General features: G+C 30.7%; 2 protein-coding genes across 9 annotated transcripts; one reads left to right on the top strand and one right to left on the bottom strand.

Moving 5' to 3' along the window:
- Positions 1 to 28: 28 nt before the first annotated feature.
- On the bottom strand, positions 29 to 2,222 carry LOC117156023 (growth hormone-inducible transmembrane protein). 2 transcript variants are annotated; one of them, XM_033332681.2, is made up of 5 exons: positions 2,062 to 2,222; positions 1,651 to 1,868; positions 1,119 to 1,230; positions 409 to 1,026; positions 29 to 340 (listed from the first exon to the last, which is right to left on the bottom strand). In XM_033332681.2, the coding sequence occupies exons 2-5, from the start codon at positions 1,850 to 1,852 to the stop codon at positions 253 to 255; spliced, it is 1,020 nt and encodes a 339-aa protein (XP_033188572.1). In that variant the 5' UTR covers positions 1,853 to 1,868; positions 2,062 to 2,222; the 3' UTR covers positions 29 to 252. The 2 variants fall into 2 exon arrangements, with proteins under 2 accessions (XP_033188572.1, XP_033188581.1); XM_033332690.2 differs by having other exon boundaries at positions 1,950 to 2,186.
- Positions 2,223 to 2,814: 592 nt separating this feature from the next.
- On the top strand, positions 2,815 to 21,148 carry LOC117155997 (hrp65 protein). Of its 7 annotated transcripts, XM_076620255.1 has the most exons (16): positions 2,815 to 3,153; positions 5,401 to 5,565; positions 6,255 to 6,473; positions 6,674 to 6,987; positions 7,239 to 7,534; positions 7,650 to 7,840; positions 8,506 to 8,602; positions 8,858 to 8,877; positions 11,920 to 12,148; positions 14,821 to 17,509; positions 18,697 to 18,753; positions 18,982 to 19,082; positions 19,303 to 19,536; positions 19,793 to 19,851; positions 20,202 to 20,330; positions 20,942 to 21,148. In XM_076620255.1, the coding sequence occupies exons 1-9, from the start codon at positions 2,959 to 2,961 to the stop codon at positions 12,136 to 12,138; spliced, it is 1,716 nt and encodes a 571-aa protein (XP_076476370.1). In that variant the 5' UTR covers positions 2,815 to 2,958; the 3' UTR covers positions 12,139 to 12,148; positions 14,821 to 17,509; positions 18,697 to 18,753; positions 18,982 to 19,082; positions 19,303 to 19,536; positions 19,793 to 19,851; positions 20,202 to 20,330; positions 20,942 to 21,148. The 7 variants fall into 7 exon arrangements, with proteins under 7 accessions (XP_076476370.1, XP_076476368.1, XP_076476371.1 ...); XM_076620253.1 differs by having other exon boundaries at positions 11,920 to 17,509; XM_076620256.1 differs by lacking the exon at positions 14,821 to 17,509.
- The last annotated feature ends 267 nt before the right edge of the window (positions 21,149 to 21,415 follow it).

Consider the following 21,415-nt stretch of genomic DNA (forward strand, 5'->3'; position numbering starts at 1 on the left):
TAGTAATTAAGTATAAATACGTCCTCTGTATGTTTTCCAGAAGAAATTTACTTTTTCTCTGTTTTATACTTTATTTTAAATAAGTTAATAATTTACATATCATCTTATAATATAACATGAAGTAGATTGTATATATAAAGCAAAATAATTTTAAGTTTATTTTAAGTTTAATACTAAATCACACCGTTTTTCAAACATGGTATGAGACTCCATAATTCTTTTATTGACCTACTCAAAAAGACATCCATTCTTTTACTTTTGTCTTTTACTTCCTCCATTTGCTAACATTGTGAGGATTCTTACAAAGATATTCACTGCATCCATATAAACAGAAATAGCGCTGAAATAAGAAGTATAAAATGTATATGTTGTGTTTGTCAAATTTCACATGTTTATTAAATTACTTACTTATTAATTGGATCGTATGGCCTTGCTAGGTAGTCATAGGTTGGATATGTTTCTGCTTGTTTGATGATACGTTGTGTATCATACAGAAGAAGCATAGAGAAGAGCACCAGACCACCATACAAAGATATTGAATACAAACCAGATCCAAGAGCTGTTGTAGGTGGTAAAAACATTGATCCAATACTACTTGCAAATACAAAACCCAAGCCAATCGCTAATGGACCTCCCATGTTCAGAAACTTTTCATTTGGTGCACAAACTGCAACTACTGATAAACCACCAACTACACCAGCAGTATACCATGCAGCTCTAAGAACCAAAGGTCCTCCAAGTAAATACAAAGGTGCAAGAAATGCACCAACAGTACCAGTATGTATCAACCATGCTATTTGTTTTGCACCAAAACCTTCTTTGTATGGGATAGTCTGTAACAATATTCCACTACCCCAAACAGATGCTAATGTTACTAACATGGCAACCCAACCTTGACGCATTACCAAGTTCATCATAGTTGGTGAACGTAAACATAGTGCTGCAGCTACAGTGCTGCTTACTATAGATGCACCAAGGTACATGTATGTAGTCTTAATTCTATCTTTCACATATTGCGGCCATAACCTATAAAGAATTATATATTGTATTATATTCTATTTTGCTATTCTACAACTGATAATATTCTCGTAACTGTAACACTGATTAAAAGAAAATACTTTGCATAATCTATAGCTCCCATAGATGGTGACAAACCCAAACCATAATAGCATAATGAACCTATTCCTATTACAGCACCACCAGCGACAACTCCTTTCCCAATAGTGAATGCTATGAAAGCAAAAGTATTTTCAGTAGTAAGTTTAATACATATATCACAGAATTAACTTTACTTAACTTAACTTAACTTAACACAGAAGAATTAAGACTCAAGAATTAACAAAGCAAATGAATTTTAGAAATAAAAGAAACATATTAGGATTATTTATTGCGCACGTATAACATTATACCAATAAATTGGTTATAATGTATATTACATGATAAATCTTAGAAATGTTAAAAAATACTTATAAAATAGGATCACCCCTCTTCCCTCCTTATTACTACATTCAATGAATATACAAAAATTTGGAACAGGTCATATGAAATAACCTATAATCCATATTCATAATTGCGATTGCATCATATTGCATATGTGTTCTCTATTATTACTTTTGTTCTACATACTTTATGTATGGATTGAAATCTTACCTGTTTCTCCTGCAGGAGCCATTGCCTGCTCTGAAATAGTGGCTGATCTACGAGCCGATCTTGCAAATGCACTTCGTCCATCGTTAGCAAATAATCTGGTAGATTGTATTCTCGGAATAAACGGTTTCGAATTAATTGGAGCCTTTAGTAGACTAACCAAATTTGATGAGACGGTACTTCGACATACCCTGGCAAGCATCATTTTTGCATGCTCATGTCTGAAAAATAATATATTTATTAATAAAAACATCGATGATATCCGCATATTAGCCTAGGTATGTTAAACAAAAAGTACACACGATTTTGAACGAATTATCTTTCAAAAGTTTGAAAAATATTCACATATCTATCAAGATTTATTTAAAACCTCAGATCAATAGTTTTTCGCAAAAATTTCTTGTGATTACTCACAGACGCGGTAAGCTGCAATTGTTCACGACAAATCAATATCTCGAATCGCTAACGCTGACAATTTCCGTGATATATGCGTTTGAAACTTCGAAATAGATATTGTACAGATAGTAGAAACGTTGTAAAGAAATCATGATGTACGCGATGAAAGTGCCATCTTTGGTACATAGTTGCATTGAATTTGTTAAATTTTCGATCGAACATATCAGATCCTAATTTATATATTTCATATATATATACATAGATTGAATTTTACTTTATATTACTTTGCATCATAAAAATAAAAAATCATTTGTTTTTATAACAGAACAAAAGGTTGTACATTATATCTCTTTCTAATTGTTAAGAAATATATACGTGGTTCGGAATGACTTCTTCGTTTAGTAGTGTGCGGATACCCGAGATTACGCACTCGAATAGGCTTGGGAAAAGTTGGAAAATACGTACTATTTTTAAAATATATAGTTGTAATTAATATCACAAAACATATAATCATACGAAGCATAAAATATATTTTAATATAGCATTAACAGATAAAAATAAAAATTATATATATTAGTCTAGATTCACAAAGTCTAGAATTAAAATGGTACTTCCGGTTAATTTTATTCATTAACAATGGCGACGTTGCATTTGTTTGAATTAACCAATCAAATGCAATCTCTATTAATAAAACAACCAATCATGTTCTCGGAGAAATATACCCATAATGCACCGGAGATGGAGGTACGTAGTGGGTCAGTTCCTCTAGTAGATCTCCAATTTTGCTTCTTCGTTCATTTCGTTGTCGGACGCCATAATCAACGCTTCGTTTCGCAGAAGAGTGGGAAGTAAATCGAACTTTTTAGCGAAAAATCTTATCTTTAATAATTACGGCTTGAAACATTTGAGCGGACGATGGCAGGAGCCGAATCGCCTAAATTAAAACAGGAATCGCAGAATGCGTCTACAGAGAATAGTAATGAAAATCCACGAGAACGGAATCCTCCTGGTGGCGGCAACCGTGGTCCTCGTGGGCGAAAAGGAGGGACACGTTTTTCTGGCGGACGTGGTGGCGGAATGGGCGGAGGAAACAGAAATAACGATGGACCGGTAAGAATTTCATATAATTCTTTTATATATATATATATATTTTTTTTTTTGTTGAGACTATAGTCGTTGTTCCTACCGCCATATTTGCTATAAATTGATGCGTAATATTTCCACTGGTTTTAAACTTCTGCCCTTTCGATTCATTAAATGCCGTTATTTATAAATATAATTTTTATTTATGTTATATACACATCAATTTATTATAGTGTTGCAACTAAAATAATGTTAGTCTTTTTTGTGATGCAGTATAAATACTATTTAATTAACTGTATTTTAATTACATTAACATATAGGTATACCGTTACTGTAGGCAATAAAATTTATAAGTACTCGAGAAGTTATATTAATATTTCTCAAATTGGAATATTAGATACATCGAGAAAGAAGCGCTGATAAAGTAAACTGAGATTTTTAGTTCTATTATTCTGTAAGGTCGATATAAAATACATTATAGTCAATAATTTTATTGCTGTGAGTACAATCAGTAAACGTTGTTGTTTACCAGAGTTTCTGTATGAAGAAATGATTATAATATATTGATTCTTCATCAGAGTAGTTACAAAATGGCGTGTACGAAAATTGAAATGGCAGATAAATGTATCCTCGCCTTTACAACACGTGGTTAAAACATTTTTGTTCTCCTATAAATAGCATAATATATTTTATTAATGTATTTGTAGCGATTTAAATGTAAATTTTCTAGATTTCAAATGAGAATTTGGAATTTCAAAATTATTTAGAATTTGAATTAATTTAGTTTTAGGTAATAATAATAACAATTTGTAAAATTCATAACGTCAGGTATCATTTCAGTATTTATTAGCATTTATGAGATTTAAATAAATATTTCGAAAAATTGCTACGCAAAATGGCCGATTTCTAAGACCTTCAATGTCCATAATTTTGGCGAAGATAATGTTAATCTACCAAATTTAGTGTACTTTGTGATTAACTTTTGGTATTTGTATCTTTGGACGTAAACTTTTTATAATCAACAGGTTGTACGTTTTAACGTAGCCTTTCCAAAAACTGTGTTATAGCCACTACTATGCACTGTCGATTAGTAGTCAGTAACCAAGTCTTCAGCAACCGCTGTGTTCGAAATATATATATGTCAGAGATGAAAGAACACCGGAGCCTTTGGAATTTTGGATAATCCCGCAACATTGTAACCTAGAGTCTACTATAGCTGTAATTAAACAATTGTAGTTATTCAATCCGATTGTAATTGTTCGAGAGTTGTGATAATGATCTTGGGCCCGAGGCGACAGCCAGTCGCCGAACGTAGCTGCGATCACAGGATGAACGCCTTGTCTAACAAAGGCATGGAGTAATTCTATAGCTCTCTTTAAAAAGGAAATAGTTGGAACACTCGACAGTAAACATTCTAACGGTCTCTGTCCCGTAGCTCGCCACACGCAGACCCTATTCTTCGAGTAAGATGATTGCTAGAGGTCGATGCGTCTCCGCAGTACATGTTCAGCTAGCCCGAGGGCCCATTATAAATCTTAAGATTTAGCTAACTCAAGTCCTTCAAACAGACAGTCTTTGTCCCAACTACGGGAAAATAGGGGAGACCTATTTTTCAACGAGCGGCGTCTCCCACTAGCAACTTTCCCTCGAGGGTGACTAGCATCTTTTTCTAACCACCGATATGGAGATTGACTAATTAGCAGCAACGCTAATTTCCCTTACTTTCTGAACGAAGGCTTTTTTCGACGAATCCGATGATCTCGTGTCCTTAGACACATCCCATTATAGTTTCCTTCTGTGGCATCATCGGGACGGGAAGGTCATTCTCTCTCGCGATTTCATCGACGAAAAGAGTAACCCCTTACGACCAGTGAATATTACGCGTCCGACTTAGATTTTGTGAGCACATTCATCTATCATGCCGTCGACCGCGGATTCGTTATTGAACCTAGGATCATTGTCATTAGTTTCTCGAGTATCTAACTACCACAGTTACTTGTCCGATTCTATGATAATCATATTTGCACCAGTCAATGTCTTCTCTATCGCATAACGACAATGTGTAATCGTAGTCCGCAAAGGATTAATCGTGAGACCACTTTTATATAGCTACCTCCTTGTCCGTCTATGATGTAACTTGTTATTTTTTTTAATAGAAAACGAAAATGTCAGTTGTGAAAGATAATAATAATAATAAACACATCAGAAATTATAAGTATGTATACAAATAATAAGTATGTATATAAACGTGACTGAATTTTATAAATATTACAGATGAAAATGAATGATCCTATGGATGGTGGTATGGACAATACCATGAATGAAGGAATAGGCGGAGGTATGGGTGGAGGTATGGGTATTGGACGTGGCGGTGGAATGCGTGGTGGTAGAGGTGGCCGCGGAGGGGGTGATAGAAACATGGGAAATCGATCACAAGATGTAAGTATGAATTAAAGAAATTATTTTTTTCAATTAACGCGAAGTATGTGTTCTATATGTGGATTCTTTACTTAGATAAAAATTACTACAAAAGAATTATTTATAGAGAAAATCAATATAAGTTATAAAATTATTTACTTCATATTTTTATAAAAAAAGGATAATAATGAGAGCTTACAGAACCAAAAGAAATTTTATTCCTCGTTGTTGTCAGTACTGTAGCTGAAAATAGTCTCACTTTTCTCTTTTAATTAACACGAAATCAATATCCTTGCTACTTGTAAACACGCGTTTAACGCATTCAATGCAGAAGACGCGAACGTGTGCATTTCCGGATTTCCTATTTTCTTGCGGATGACGCCTGAATAAGTGAGATACATGTTATAGAAATATCGATTTTCGCCATCAGAGGCCCTCTTCAATTTTGTATGCCACATTGAATGTGTTAATATAATATGCGTAAGTTAAGCAGAAAAGATTGCAATGATGTAATAATTAGCTAATCAAGCGAGAATTTATATATTATGTATACTAATATACAATAAGAAAATCTTTTCTGGTGTAAAATGAAATTACAATCGTAAACTAACATTAAAAAGATCAGTGTAAATCGAGAAATCAATGTGTACATATTAATACACAATACCTTTTTATAATCTTATTAATGCTGCTTTTATTTTCATGATCAGGATCGTTTAATGGAACGGATTATGGCTATTAGTGGTCCTACGCATGATCTACCACCCCCAGAAACCACTGAAAAGAAATTCAGTGGTCGTAATCGTCTGTATATTGGAAACTTGTCAAATGACGTTACAGAAGAGGAAATTCAACAAATCTTTCAACAATATGGTGAAATATCCGAACTTTTTGTAAATAAAGAGAAAAACTTTGCATTTCTTAGGATGGTAAGTTCAATAATTTTTCTTTCTTCCTTTTTTTTCGTAATGTTTACATAAAAAAATGATTAAAATAATTACCGTCTGAAAGAAAATGATAAGATTTAGGCTGCTATCTTATACTATATGATACATTGCATGTATATATATATGTATATATGGATTTGTATGTATGACATTAAACTATAACTTAATCTTTCATTTTATAGGATTATAGGGTAAATGCCGAGAAGGCAAAACATGAGTTAGATGGAAAAAATGTATTTACAAATAGTAAAGGACGCGCACTTAAAGTTCGTTTTGCTCCACATTCTTCGACAGTTAAAGTTAAAAATCTTACACCTTGGATTACGAATGAATTGCTTGAGAGGGCATTCAGTGTTTTTGGTGAAATTGAACGGGCGATAGTTATAGCGGATGACAAGGGAAAATCTACTGGAGAGGGAATTGTAGAATTCTGCAGAAAACCGTCAGCCCAACTTGCTTTACGAAAGTGCACAGAAGGATGCTACTTTTTAACCGCGTACGTTTTTACTATAAATAAAAATGTTGTTTACCCCAATGCCACGCTTGTTTGACGTATTTAATTTATCTACAAGTGCCTAAAAATTGATCATAACGGGGTAAAGAAAAATAGTTCCCAAAGGAAGCATGATACAATAGATGTTTGTATTGTGTGCCGCAAATTGGAACACAAAACATGATTTTAAATATAATTTTATTGAAACAAGGAGAGAGAACTTCGAAAACTTACATTCGAAAATTTACTTATAGGTCTCTACGTCCTGTAGTTGTTAAACCATTCGAATTACTAGATGACATTGATGGTTATTCAGACAAAAATCTACCTCGGAAAAATCAGGAATTTTTTACAGCTCGCGATATTGGTCCAAGGTTTGCAAAGATAGGAAGTTTTGAATATGAATATGGAACGAGGTGGAAACAGCTGCACGAATTATATGAGCAGAAAGAAGAAGCACTAAAAAGAGAAATGGCAATGGAGGAAGAAAAATTGGAAGCTCAAATGGAATTTGCACGATATGAACACGAAACTGAATTGTTGAGAGAACGTAAGTATTTTAACATCATTAAAAGATATTGCTTTAATATATACATATACATCGCACAAGCAATGTAAGTGTAATAAATCAGGAAATCAATAAGTTGGTTTTCTTTAATTGATAGAATTGCGTATGCGCGAGGCCGATCGTGAGAGACAAAAGCGAGAATGGGAAATGAAAGAAAGACAGGCTGAAGAACAAAGAACGCGTGAAGAAGAACTACGAAGGAGACAACAGGAAGAAATGGCAATGCGTATTAGAAGACAAGAAGAGGAGCTACATCGTCGTCAACAAGAAAATAATTTATTCATGCAGGTAATTACTTGGCAACATTAACAAAAAACTAAATTCATTGGAATTACAGAAAGTTTCTATGATAATAGGTTGAAATTTTAACATCTTTATACTATATCTTTATATTATAGGGGTGACAATAGAGATCAGTAACATGTATTTATTAGAAACATGTATTTAAAAAAACTACATGCGGAGGTTACGTAAAAAATTTTTATTTTTTATGCGTTTGCGAGAACGCATTATTTATTATTAACACTTTTATTTATTTATTTTATTTATTATTATTAACACTTTACCGACCGCTAGCGATTCAACAGCATACGCACGTCCGACCGGCATCTTAGGCGCTGACTCTGTTTCGGTTTAGACTCTCCACGAACGCGAACGGTAAGTTTTCTAAATTGGTATAAAACTGTGGGAGCTTACAAAGCAACGCAACTGAGCAAGGTGCCTTAGTACTAAATAAATTACTGTTCAAATAATGAGAAAGATTGTCTGCGACAAAAAGCCGATTAATAGGCTATCGGTCGGTAAAGTGTTAACATTTATCATCATTATCATAGTGATAGGAATAGGATAGTATCACTACTTATAATGTTTGTGTGTCAGTATATTTGTATTTTTTTGTTTTGTTTTGTTTTTTTTTTACTAACGCTTGCGCTTATGTTCCTCTTATATTTAAGGAGCAAACAATGAGAGGAGGTGGAGGAGGCGGGATGGGAGGAAAAAATTATGATTCCGTTGGTAATAATGACCGCGATGGATATGGACAGCCAGATGGTAAGTTTCTTAAGATATTGAAATGTTATTCTTCATAAACTCAACAATATTTCTCTAGCATATAATGTGTATTTATTTACTAGTATATTTGAATTCAATTAGTTCTCCTTGAAATAGAAATTTATATTTTATACTGATTGTTATTATTATATATAAAATTATATATAAATAATTATTATATATAAATTTTTACATGAAACATTCGTTCAAAATTCTTCAAAACTATTTGTAATGGAAAAATTTACTTCGTTACAGGTGGAAGCAGCATGCCAGTGGTAATGTATCCCCCATTAAAGTATCATTCTATATATATACATAAATATATATATATATTTATGTATATGTACATATATATGCATATGCACATACACGCATATATATATGTATGTATGTATATATATATTTTCTTTTTTCCATAAAGTATTTATTTTTTCTGAAACTATTTCTTTGATATTTCATTTATGTATATTTCCATTTGGTGATATTACTAAACAAATTATTCTACCTATATATGAGAATCTTTTGTTAGAAATAATTGAACTGCCTTGCATGGTAAAATCGCGAGTATTATTAGTGTTATTACACTTGTGAAAAACATAAGTGAAAGAACTTTACGAATATTCCTATAAAGCATGCTTTCCAATATAGCAGGGTTCTAATGTCTGCAACAATGGCAATAGTATTAAAATCAGTCTAATATCGAATATATATATCGTACAATAATAACTTTTAATTAGTTTATTATAACATGTGGAGGTGTCAATGGGCCTTAACATTAAATTTTCTACTTAACGGGAGATCATTTGTTGTAGCGTGAATAGATACAGAAGTTTAAATTAATTTATTCGGTCTCCATAGAACCGAAGTATTTTGCGAGGTAGTAAGGACGATACTTATCATATCTTATATTTGAAACCTTTTATCTACGTTCACGTAACACACCGCTGCAATCTTTGTTAAATATTCTTCACTTGTATTACAAACGCATGTGATATGGTTTCTATTATTGTCTACTACAAACGGTTACTGAAACATGTGACATTTTTGGTTTTTTGAATGTAGTTCTACTTCTTGTAAAAATGTATGATTCTATGCTGATAAAAATATTTTAAAGCATTTATTGCTGGTTGGAAGGTTTTATCATGCTGACATTTATAAGTATTTAAAGTTATGAAATTAACAGAGAGAATATTTAAAGGTAAATGTACGAAATTTTGGAGAAATGTTAGGAAATTTTTATTAACTTATTATAAATAATGCGAGATATAAAGGTTGTATAGGTAGGTAAAGGTTTTATTGGACGGACTCTTCTCGCCATACCTAAATTTTTAATTTTTTAACTGCACTGTGAGATCGGTACATTTAAGCTAGCAATCGCTTATTTTTACCTATACCATACATGACTAATTCTGAAACATCTTCGCTTTTATCTATAGGACGTGAATTTTAACGATAATACTTTTATAAGCATTTGAGGGAATCCGCTTTTTTCAGTTTATACTGGTAATAAGCTGTGGGTTAATGTTCTACGTATTCAATTCGAATATATTCTTCATAAACAGGGCTTTGGAATTCATAAATATTGAATCTAGGAATACTTTTTAGGCATTCATCAGTAAAATTGAAGCTAAAACTGAATTAATATTTCGTGCCTCATTGGCGTCTCCATATGCTTGCAGACAGGAGGCTCTGTTCTTCTATTTTCTCTAGTTACATTAAGACTTAGGTATTAGGTATGCTTATATACTATGGAACTAGCATCGTTCAACGTATAAATCTGAACATTAGAACTAAATTAAATATTCATTTCCTCGCTTAAATAGTTCCATAGTAATAATTGGATATTTATTAACCAACAAATGCCCAACTACATTGAGTGTTAATTAAACATAATTAGCTGTATTCAGAAATTATTTTTATTTAAATATAGTATATATTTAAATATACACACATACATTTATTTAGAGATATTTACTTGAAGATTAAGTGTAATTTAAACATAGTTTCTGAGTACAGCAATATCAATTTTGATTTACAATAAGTAAAAGAGCTTAAAACAATCTTTATGCTTCATTTATCTAAATGAATATAATTTTGTGTTTTTATTGTTATATTAATCTTTATGAATCTTTTTTCATATTCCAAACTATATATTTTGTGAACTATTTATTACATACCTTACATGCACGATTCTGTAGTATAGATATTGTATAAAGTTTGCTTAGAGATCTTGATCACATCTCTTTGTCACTTATACCAATATTTAAACTTCAGAGTTGTGTAAAATTGATTCAATATTAATTGTTACAACATTATCGCTAAAAATACACACTATTGATGTAACTAATATGACGAGATACTTCTTGTTCGTACACTAGAACGGTTATACTTTTAAAAGTCGTATAACTACGTGTTGGGTATTTAAATTAAGAACCTCGTATACGTTTCTATACTTTAAAACCCCTAATGTTCTATATATGAACGTTTATTGTGCGTTTAACATTATTTGATGAGGACTTGGTACCGAATTTGAAATATCTATCGTGTAAATTAAAATTTTTAACAATTTCAGAGAAATTTCCCTAGCGGTATGGAATAATATAATAGCGTATATTCTTTCAGTTAAATTACACCCATAGGAATCATCTAGTGGAATCTAGTGTGATACATCTATACTTCTACTTTAATCCCGAAAATTCTAAACCTTTAATTTTATGACTCGAATTCAATCTTAAAATATGACTTATAAAGTTAAGGGTGCATTTAAATGAACGGACTTATGCAAAATATTGTAGACGAAGAAATACATTCTAAGGATATTCTTCTAACCTATTTCACCAGACTTGTGTGCACTGACTTAGACGGTAACCATTGTCGATCGTATGTTGGGCATTTGCTTGGTTTAATAAGGCTAATCGATGTTGAGAAAACGGCATACTCTGAAAGCAGTGTAACTATTCGTATCTATGATTTGTTCTAGCGCGTGTATTATTCACGCATTCCATTCTACTAATGTTGTACGTACAAACAACATCTAACATTGTGTTTTCCCCTTTCTTTTCTATGTGATTTGACGAAAATTGACGATGACCTGTGCTGCTGTCAAACATGGATGGTCGCCCTGAACCGTGAAATGTATTTATGGTACATCCAAAATCTACAAAACACCGTTATTCACCGTATTAAACAAAAATCGTTGGCATTCATTTCGGTGATATCGGCTCATAACTTTCGACTACACTTCGTCCTTAAAATATCATTTTGTTTTTACTTTACGCGTAATAATTAAATTCACCTTTCTCTGTAATGATGATTAGGATCCAAAGTCTTTTATGGATGCTTATAATAGTATGGATCGTGGTAGTCGTGGGGGTTACAATGACGATCGTAGTCAAATAATGGACTTGATGGATATGAGGGTCGATATGGGTAATATGGGTGGTGGTCGTGGAGGTAGTGGTGGTAGTGGACGTTGGCAAGGTGGAAGTGATCGTAATCGTCAGGATGACTATCCTAATAAAAGAAGACGCTATTAAAGATGTTACGGTATTAACATAACTTCCTTTTTCTAATCGGTTGAGAAGAATCGATAGTTCGCATTGTAGTCATTTTTTCCAACAAAATTTGTTATCGATCATCTTTCACGTTTTATATCATGGCACAGTGTTTCGAGTATATGGGCGTTCAGGGCAAAAATCATAACATTGTATCTGTACACAATTTTTTCTTCAATTCACTCTTTGGTTTTAAATTGAGCTTTCATTCATTTGTTAAAATGTAAATACTACGATTATATTGATTCAGGGAAAGATTCAGAACATACGTGTGTTTGCATCATGACAGATGAATCATTTGTTGCTATTAAATATTACCTTATATCTGTAGTTGAATATTTCCTTAATTTTATTATATCATTTTCTGTGTGTTTCGACACACTTGTATCATAGTTTGTGATAAGTAAATTGTACAAATTTTTATTACAGTTTTCCCTAGAACTTTTGAGGCTATGATGTTTCCGTATATATGTTATTTCATTATGTCTAACTAACCATAGCTTCTTTAGACAACGTTTTCATAAATATTGTTACGCATGTAATAATATCTATTCCGTAAATTAGTAATTTATATAAAGGCATATTATGCCATTCATAAATAGAGAATTATATCGTTATTGTTTTGTGTAACAGTACTGTACAAAAGTAGTACGACGATATAGCGAACAAACAAAAATTTTAAGAAAAATAAACAGTATCTATATAATGAAGGATTAGAAATATTTAGTGGGTCCATATATAGCATCGCGTAACGCTGAAGCGATGCCATTTTGGCCATCTTTTCTATTTTGAACAAATTTTAGACAATTGAAACTTTGATTTTAATATAAAATTTGCTACTATTCTTCACATTAAAAAAGTTAAGATTATTTGTTATTATTGAGATTATTTGAAATTGAATTTACTCTCACCAGTTTCAAAGGTGATAGGATATTGAATTTTAAGAAAAATCAGATTAAATATGCAAATGCTGATTTTTGTGATAAACTTTATGCCTCAATTTTAGTAACAAATAGATTTCGTTATTAACATTTCAAGATAGAACAATCTGTAGATCTTAATTCCTTTTTTTCATTTCCTCTCTTTCTTTTCTTTTTCTCTTTTTTCTTCTTATTTCTCTGTTTTCTTTTATTTTTTGTCCATTGATCGAAATGCTGTGCATAAAGGCGAAACAATATTAATAAGAATGAATAGGCAACAATGAAAGGGTGATATGTAATGATTGAGAGAGTGTGCTTTTATATTTTTCAATGTGGATCTGATTTCGTGATATCGCGAATTATTTTATTCATGAGGCATTACTTCAACAAATTTCAAGGGAGTACCCTATCTTGTGAGCCAAGAAAACAGATAAATTAAGACTTTCCTTCTCAGGGTAATTATTGTGTGAAATATCGGGATTTTCTTTCAAAGGATGTTGGGCAACGTTTTATATTCAGTTTCATCTAATGTCTGAAATTACAAAACGGCGGAGTTATGCAACATTATCTATTGTCATGTTTGATAAAACCTTTGAATCTGGTATCGGAAGTGACTGGAACATAAAACAAGAAAAATTTCCATATCAACCTAAATAGAAATATAACGTAGTTATAACGTAGCTCACTATCCTTAGGTGTAGCTTTCAGTAATATACAAATGATGGTATTTGAAAGGAAATGGGTTTTCACCCAATAAAGTTAACTTTTGTAAAACGAATTTAAATATCAGAGAAGATCGTATGCTGTGTATTTTACATAATCTTATAATACGTAATAATACGTAATAATTTAAAAAGTTAGTCGAATATACTTAGTTGTTGATATCTACCTTGGGTCTCACGTGAAAACGATGTTTTCGAGGAAATCGTGGTCATAGACCATTTAAGCCAATATTTTAACGAAATAAAACAAACATTTTAAGAATTTATCCTTAGCTCGCAGTTCTAACTCTATAACAGGATACTTCTGGCTCGGAAACTTTCATCAGCTTGTTTTAAAGCTACTCTTAGTAATTATGGAATTTCTTTGGACCTTTATCGTGTTCCTGAATTTTCGCGCGTTTAGGTGTTGTTTGTTTACTTCTTCGCAAAAATCGCTTGCACTACTTCCAATAACCGGTTTCATAAATTGCTTCATTAATGATATTGTTTTATATACACCGTTGAGAATACTAGCAGCAACGAAATCTGCAATTTTTCTCATCATCATTTTCCATTTTCTTATTACAGATTATTGTCTTCGGAACAATTGTCCAAATTACAGAATTTACACTCACTCTTATTGTTTTGCGTGAATCAGTCCATATCGTTTTTCCGGATTATTTGACCCGAGACGGTTTCCTAACGTTACTTCAATAAACAAAAAATCAAAGTTCTATCGATATTGAAAAATTAACCGAAATTTCTGTTTCACAAACGTTATATTAGATCTTCCTACCTGACGCGCAATATACAGTGATTTTTGGTGCCGTAACTTCGCCAATTTTCGAATTTCAAAAAATCCAACTGCATTATTCTATGAAATGTTGAAAATATCTTCGGTTTTTCGAAACCGACAAGGTTAGGGGTACTCCCTTCCAAATATAAATTTACGAATGTGTGTTTAATACATGGGAAGCCCTTTTAAAGGGATTTAATGGTACTTTTCAATTTGATGTATTAACAAATTGTAAATATTTTAACAGGCATACTTTTTGAGCCATCGAAAAAGCAAAACATCAGCGTACTGTTAAAACATTGACTATTGACATAACCGTATCTTTTTCCAAGGATAAAGAAATGATTTGAACTGTACGCCTCTTAATCCCCCATAAGACTGTTCTAAACATGAGAATCGCATATAATGGAAAAACTGAATTTAAATTTGCGGTGTCACTATAACATACAGTAATGTAGACAAACGTATATTCACTGTCAATTAGTACTTTCAATAAAATAATCATCTCATAGAAGTTTCTCTTTATGAAACAATATGTAAATATTACAAATAATATAGTAGTATTGCTTTTCATTACTATTGTATTGTCACACTATATACTATTCATAGTTCATTATTTCATTTGATTCGGTAGTTTTTCAGGGTGAAAGTATATATACTGTCCGTACTTTTAGCTTTGTTCTTTACGATTAAACAATTAGTTCGTAAGTAAAAAGTGCGTTTAGTATTGACTGAAATCGATATCGGTCATTTGGTAACTTATCTTTCTAATAACGAGTAAAATTTCTTATATACGTGTCTGTGTCAAAGTTTTACTCCGTGCATTATGCATATTCATACGTTACGTGTCTTTATGTTAATGATGGTGTGAATGTCGCCACGAGAAGAAGTATATGCAATATCTGCATTACTCGAAGCTTTATAAAAGTAATTATATTAGAATAAGACGTATATCCTCAGCAGCAGTAATCAACCTGCGCTTGTGCTATTCAAATTTTGTGAAGGAACATAATTGACAGAAAGTAATTTTATGAATAAAGATTTACATATATCCATACATAGGAATATATAATACACTAACGTTTATTTAATTACTAATCTTCTTCGTTAAAATTTCGCGAATATCGCGTTTATTTGAAAGATATTGTGAAAATACGCTACATCTTTGTTTTCAATACACTGAGTTCAATACTCGGTCGACGCTTATTATGAAATTGAATCTTAAATATGTCATACAAACTTACGTCATAGGCATATACAATTTATCTCTATAAGTTATAAGAGGAAATTAAATATGAACACTCCATATAAGTTATAATTTGTATGCTTGCAACTTATAGAATAACACTACTGCAATGATGATTTTATATTACATTGTTACACATTTATATTTTATAACATCTTTTTCTATAATTTAAAAAAGTTAAAAAAAGTTAAACCCGCGATGGGTTGATATTTATGGAGAAAGTACTAGAATACTTGACAAATAGATTTTTATAAGAATCCGAGGAGTAATTATACGACAGATATTATTCTTCTTATAGAAATATACGAAGGCAGTGTGTTCGGAGGTTAAGCTTATTTTACTATTAAACCACTAATCATCACCGCTTATAGGTGAATATTAAGCAAAGATATTTCGATAATGGTGTATTTGTTAAACTGTTCTAACTTGAATGTGAGTTATGAATTTCCTAAAAAGAGATAGGGATATTATAGTTAAAATAGAAAATGATAATAACAACAGTATTACGTTCTATCTTAAATGCTGATATATAATGCTATTAAGATATATTTCTTTTTATAAACTTTTAAGGATTCATCCGAGATAAATTTCAACTTAATTTCAAATTAAAAAGTAGTAAACTTCCTTTTTTAAAAGTGTTTGCGGTACATTTCTCTCATTTTGGGAGTAAATTAAAGTTTTGATATTGACGTTTTAAATAAAAGTAAGCATAATATAATGTAATCAAGTACAATTAGAAGTATTTGCTTGGAGAAAACTGAAAAGTTATGGTGAAAAAGTAATATTATCTGATCTACTTTTATTACAAGTTTATTATTTTCAAATATATCACCACATTTCTTTCAGGAATCCCTCGACATAATGGACATCATACATTTTATATTTCTATGAAGTTTCCAATAATGTGATAATTTTTAACAATGAACAAGTTCTTGGAGGAATATATATTTTCATGAAATTCATTTTAAATTATTCCTCATTATTCTTCATTATTCTTTACCCACATTTTGTGTCTCTCTGTAAAATCTTACCCCTAGAATGTCATTATTACATGGTTCGTCATTGAAGAATTTCCAAACATGACTTCATTTGATATTATTGTATTCTCGTATTATACTAATAACTACTTTATAAACGGTGCATTAAAAAATGTAATACAAATTCATCTTGTGTTTTCTGAATGAAAGTGAACATTTACAATGAGATTCGCCAAAATATAGCTATTTAATGAACATGTTCTTAACATATCTGCATTACATAATTTATACATTATATAAACACATGAGATGTGTATACATAGGAGGCCTTAATGAACGAGAATCCTTACTACTTTAAACACACCACTAAGCTGATTATGAAAAATGGATATGGTCAGACTACTATATCTTTATTTGAGAATTTTTCTGGCAATGCCTATACATTACATGACAAATATTGTCATTATTGAATAAGTGTCTAGATAATAATATGAATTATATGAAAATAAGTATTTCTTGCGATCAAAGTTATCCAATTTCTTTATCGAAGGAAACTGTTATGTGCAAGTAATACGCATTTGTTTGAAATTCCTAATAATGCGCGATATAAACTGACTGTTGTTAATCAAGAATCTCTTAACGGAGGAGAGTCTGCAATCACAAGATAGGCTTACATACTTGAAACTACTAGTCAGTGAAACTACTGGTACGAGGTGAGTAGACTTTGTAAAACTGTTATTATGCGTACTTCTATTTTAATCTTCGGGTGGGACATTTATATGAATATATGGTAAAGATTATGAAATAGTATAAATGGCACATAACATAAATGTTACATATATTTCATCATTGTAATCTTTATTTACTTAATATTGAATACATAAATTATAATTCAGCAATTAAGGAGCTCTCCATATTTTTGAACGAGTCTAATAATTTGTAATCTTTACCAGCGAAATTGAACTTATAACGTTACCCAAAATTAGCAAACAAATAGGAAATTACGATATAGAATGGTTTATTTTGTTAATTGTATGTATTCAATATACCATTGACTTCATATTCAACCAAGCTAACTCTTATGAAAATCTAATCGTTTTATTATATGATTTTATAAAAACCCTAATAATACTTGTGTACAAATTTACCAGCCTAGTCCGTGTTTTTACCTATGACAACCAAAATATTCTTGTATACCAACTTTAGCAAAGGTTGTCTGGGTTCATTATTGAAATCTAGGCTGATATATCTAATTGTTACTTGAACAACAAAACTGCAATATCGTATTGGCTATACTTATACCTTGGGTGGTAAATATATATATATAGGCCACTTTATCAAATATACTATACATATAATTTATGCATTTAGTGCTATCAAATATTATTTAAAAAGGTTAGATATTATAATATTTAAAATCTGAAACTATATATTAGTTATACCCATAAAGAATTTTCGTTTGTAAGACCTATGCAGCCTATACTATTTCTATGTTTTAAAAATTGTTAATTTTAATTTATTTGCAAATTTACATGTTTTACACTGTATAAAACTGCATATAAAACGATATTATATTTGTAATATATTATATATATATATACGTAACATGAATTTTTACTTACACAATTTTAATTATCGAAGGGGCGAAAAATGTTTCATGTCGTATAACAGAGTTCATATTTGTATGGAAGGTATTATTATACTTCACAAGATATACTCTCGAAGTTTAAGATGTGGAAGTAATCTCTGTGAACAATCGCTTCATCGATTGTAACGATCTGTAATCGTTAACTTTAAATGTAATTTGTATACAAAAAGTATTAATTAATTGCATACCGTATTAAAACTTTTAATATATTGTTTTTATGTAAGATATTCATATTAGTATTTATGTTTACAGATACTAATAGCAGTTGCTAGCTGAGGGAATGAATAAAACGTATTGAAAAGTGAAAAGGTAAATTTACATAAAAACTATTATATACCTTTAAGAATCAAACGAATAATTATATTGGATTGTATTGTAATATGGAATAATGAGATTATATATGATATAATTATATCTAATCTTCATTTATTCCAAATTTTTTAGAATTTTTTTTAATGCACTAATTATATAGAATTTAAGGCAATTATACAAAGTACCACATATCACTTTCTCTAATAATAGAATTTTCATTTACAGATTTGCACACTTCACATTTAATTGCATCTATTTCACCATCCCATATGTATTCAACATACAAACGCAAAATGTGTGCAAAAGAATGCGTGCAGAATCATAAGGTTTGTTTCAATGTTGTCTTGCTTTTCTTTGTTTATCGAGTTAAGATTAAATATTTTTTTGCAATTGCATTCCTTTCTACGATGACAAATATGTGATTAATGAAAGATTTCAATGATTATCTCAACGTGTCTTGGGTGTATTGCTTCAAAATTTTCACTTGAACTAACATGTATATGCTCGTATAATATTAATACTAATAAAATACTTTTTGTTTTGCAGGAGGAAAATATACAAACGTGTCGAAATTTACGTGTCAGAATTAATAACGCTAATCATATTACGAAAGTTTCGAAGGATTATGATTATATCAAATGTCGAATCATCATACAGTTTTGATTTAACTAATCATCCCTTTAAATATTTCTTCGTACTTAATGGACTAGATGAAACAAAAAATTAATTTTGTACGCTATACGCACAGCAAGTCATCGTTTTGGAATAGGAGTGTTTAAGGTAATATACATTTTTTAAAGTATTATTTCGACGGTACATCAAACCTACAGATATTTCATTCCACATATTTCTTTTTCATTTTATGTATCTTATTTTATGCAAAAATTTCTAAAATATAATGATGATTTTCTTTCGGGGCTGAGCATAGTGACGAAGCTTCAAAAATCCAACGTGTACACTTTCACTGAGAAAAACAAAGATTCATATATATTCAAGTTTAGTACGTTTAAGTGGTAATTGTACTTTTTTTTTTTAGGACGTTAGGAGCTGCTATGAGAGGTGGAATTGTTTTGACGATATATCATACTTTAAAAGGTGATTATTTATTCAGACAATACCCAATTATCATGATTTGCTATCAATTATACGAATGACAAAAAGAAATACTCGTATATTTTAATCACATCATATCTGTTTCGCTCAGTTAAATTCTCAAAATGATTAACTGCCTAAATGTATCCCCAATATGTTCGTTGACCGTGGATGCTTAAGTAGACAATACTTGTGTATATTTTCATGTAAACCTATTATGATGAAATTTTGGCTAGAGTTCTGAATAAAAGATGACAATTATTGTTCGTATATTATACTGAAACTTAATATACAAATAATAAAAGAAAATCATCTAAATGCAATTTTCTAAATAGTTTTTTTTTTTATTGCAGTGTTTGACTCAAAATACCAAAATTATCAATATTGTTGGGTCCTAAAATACAATTTGAAATTCCCGAGCTTTTTCCGTTCATGTGACCGGCTAGCAGCCTTTTTTGTTGAGAGCGTTCGGATTGTAAAAGGTGAAAAGTCGTCGAAAGTCGAAAATATAGAATAAAAATTCTTTTTTTTTTTTTTAATTTTTCCATCGAGACAACGATCTACAGTGAAATCCGTTATAACGAGACGTGATAAAGTGCACGCGTACCGAGCGAAAATTCAAAGTCGATTTTCTCGAAAACAAAGCCTCAAACGAAAAATTTTTATTCTATATTTTCGACTTCTTTTTTCGCGTAGGATCATCCCCTTTCCGCTTGTACCACCACCAGTTACCAACCACCCTGTATACTCCGAGTAATTTTACTATGTTTTGCGTAGAATTATTATATTATATATTTCCATATCATGAAACATTTAAAAAATATTAAACATCTTTTTATGCGTTTAATGTATAAAATTTTTTGATTTACATTATGACTAAACGTGAACACGTTCGCAATTCAACGTACTTTGCTTTTAGTACCACTCTAGGAAAGTAATACGCCTCATCAATTAAAATATTTTTGTAACTACGTATGTTAAACAGTATTCACAAAAAGTATATTGTATGTGTTTTCTGAAGCTTATCGAAAAAGTAATAAATAAAGAGTATTTGTGTTATTCATGTAAAAAAAGTTAGGATTTTTGGTTTCAGATGTGTGACCTACAATCAGTGGACGTTCGTTACTTATAATATGGATCAAGAGACTTTGAACATGTTCAGAAGCTTTATTTTAAATTTAACTTTAAACAAAGATTAATTCATTCTCCATTTTTTATACGATATTAATTACTGTATACTCAGAATAAGTAATGGCTAAAATTTCTATGTTACTTTAATAAAATATATATATACATATAATTTATTGTTAAAACTTTAATTTCGTTTGTAACATCCATTTGTGTAGTATCACATCACTCATAAATATAATGCACCCTCGCTTACGGCAGAAGTATTAACTAAACATGAAATTAAATACAATACTACAGAATATTCATTAAATCTTCTATTTTTACTCCTGACCCCTTTTCACATGATAAAAATGTATTAAAATGCGATTTAATGAACTTAGAGACTAATGTAAACAGTAATAAATAAGTAATATTGTAAAGATGAGGTATTGAATTC

The sequence above is a fragment of the Bombus vancouverensis genome, chromosome 7 (assembly GCF_051014615.1).
Source record: "Bombus vancouverensis nearcticus chromosome 7, iyBomVanc1_principal, whole genome shotgun sequence".
Classification (NCBI taxonomy): Eukaryota; Metazoa; Arthropoda; class Insecta; order Hymenoptera; family Apidae; genus Bombus; species Bombus vancouverensis.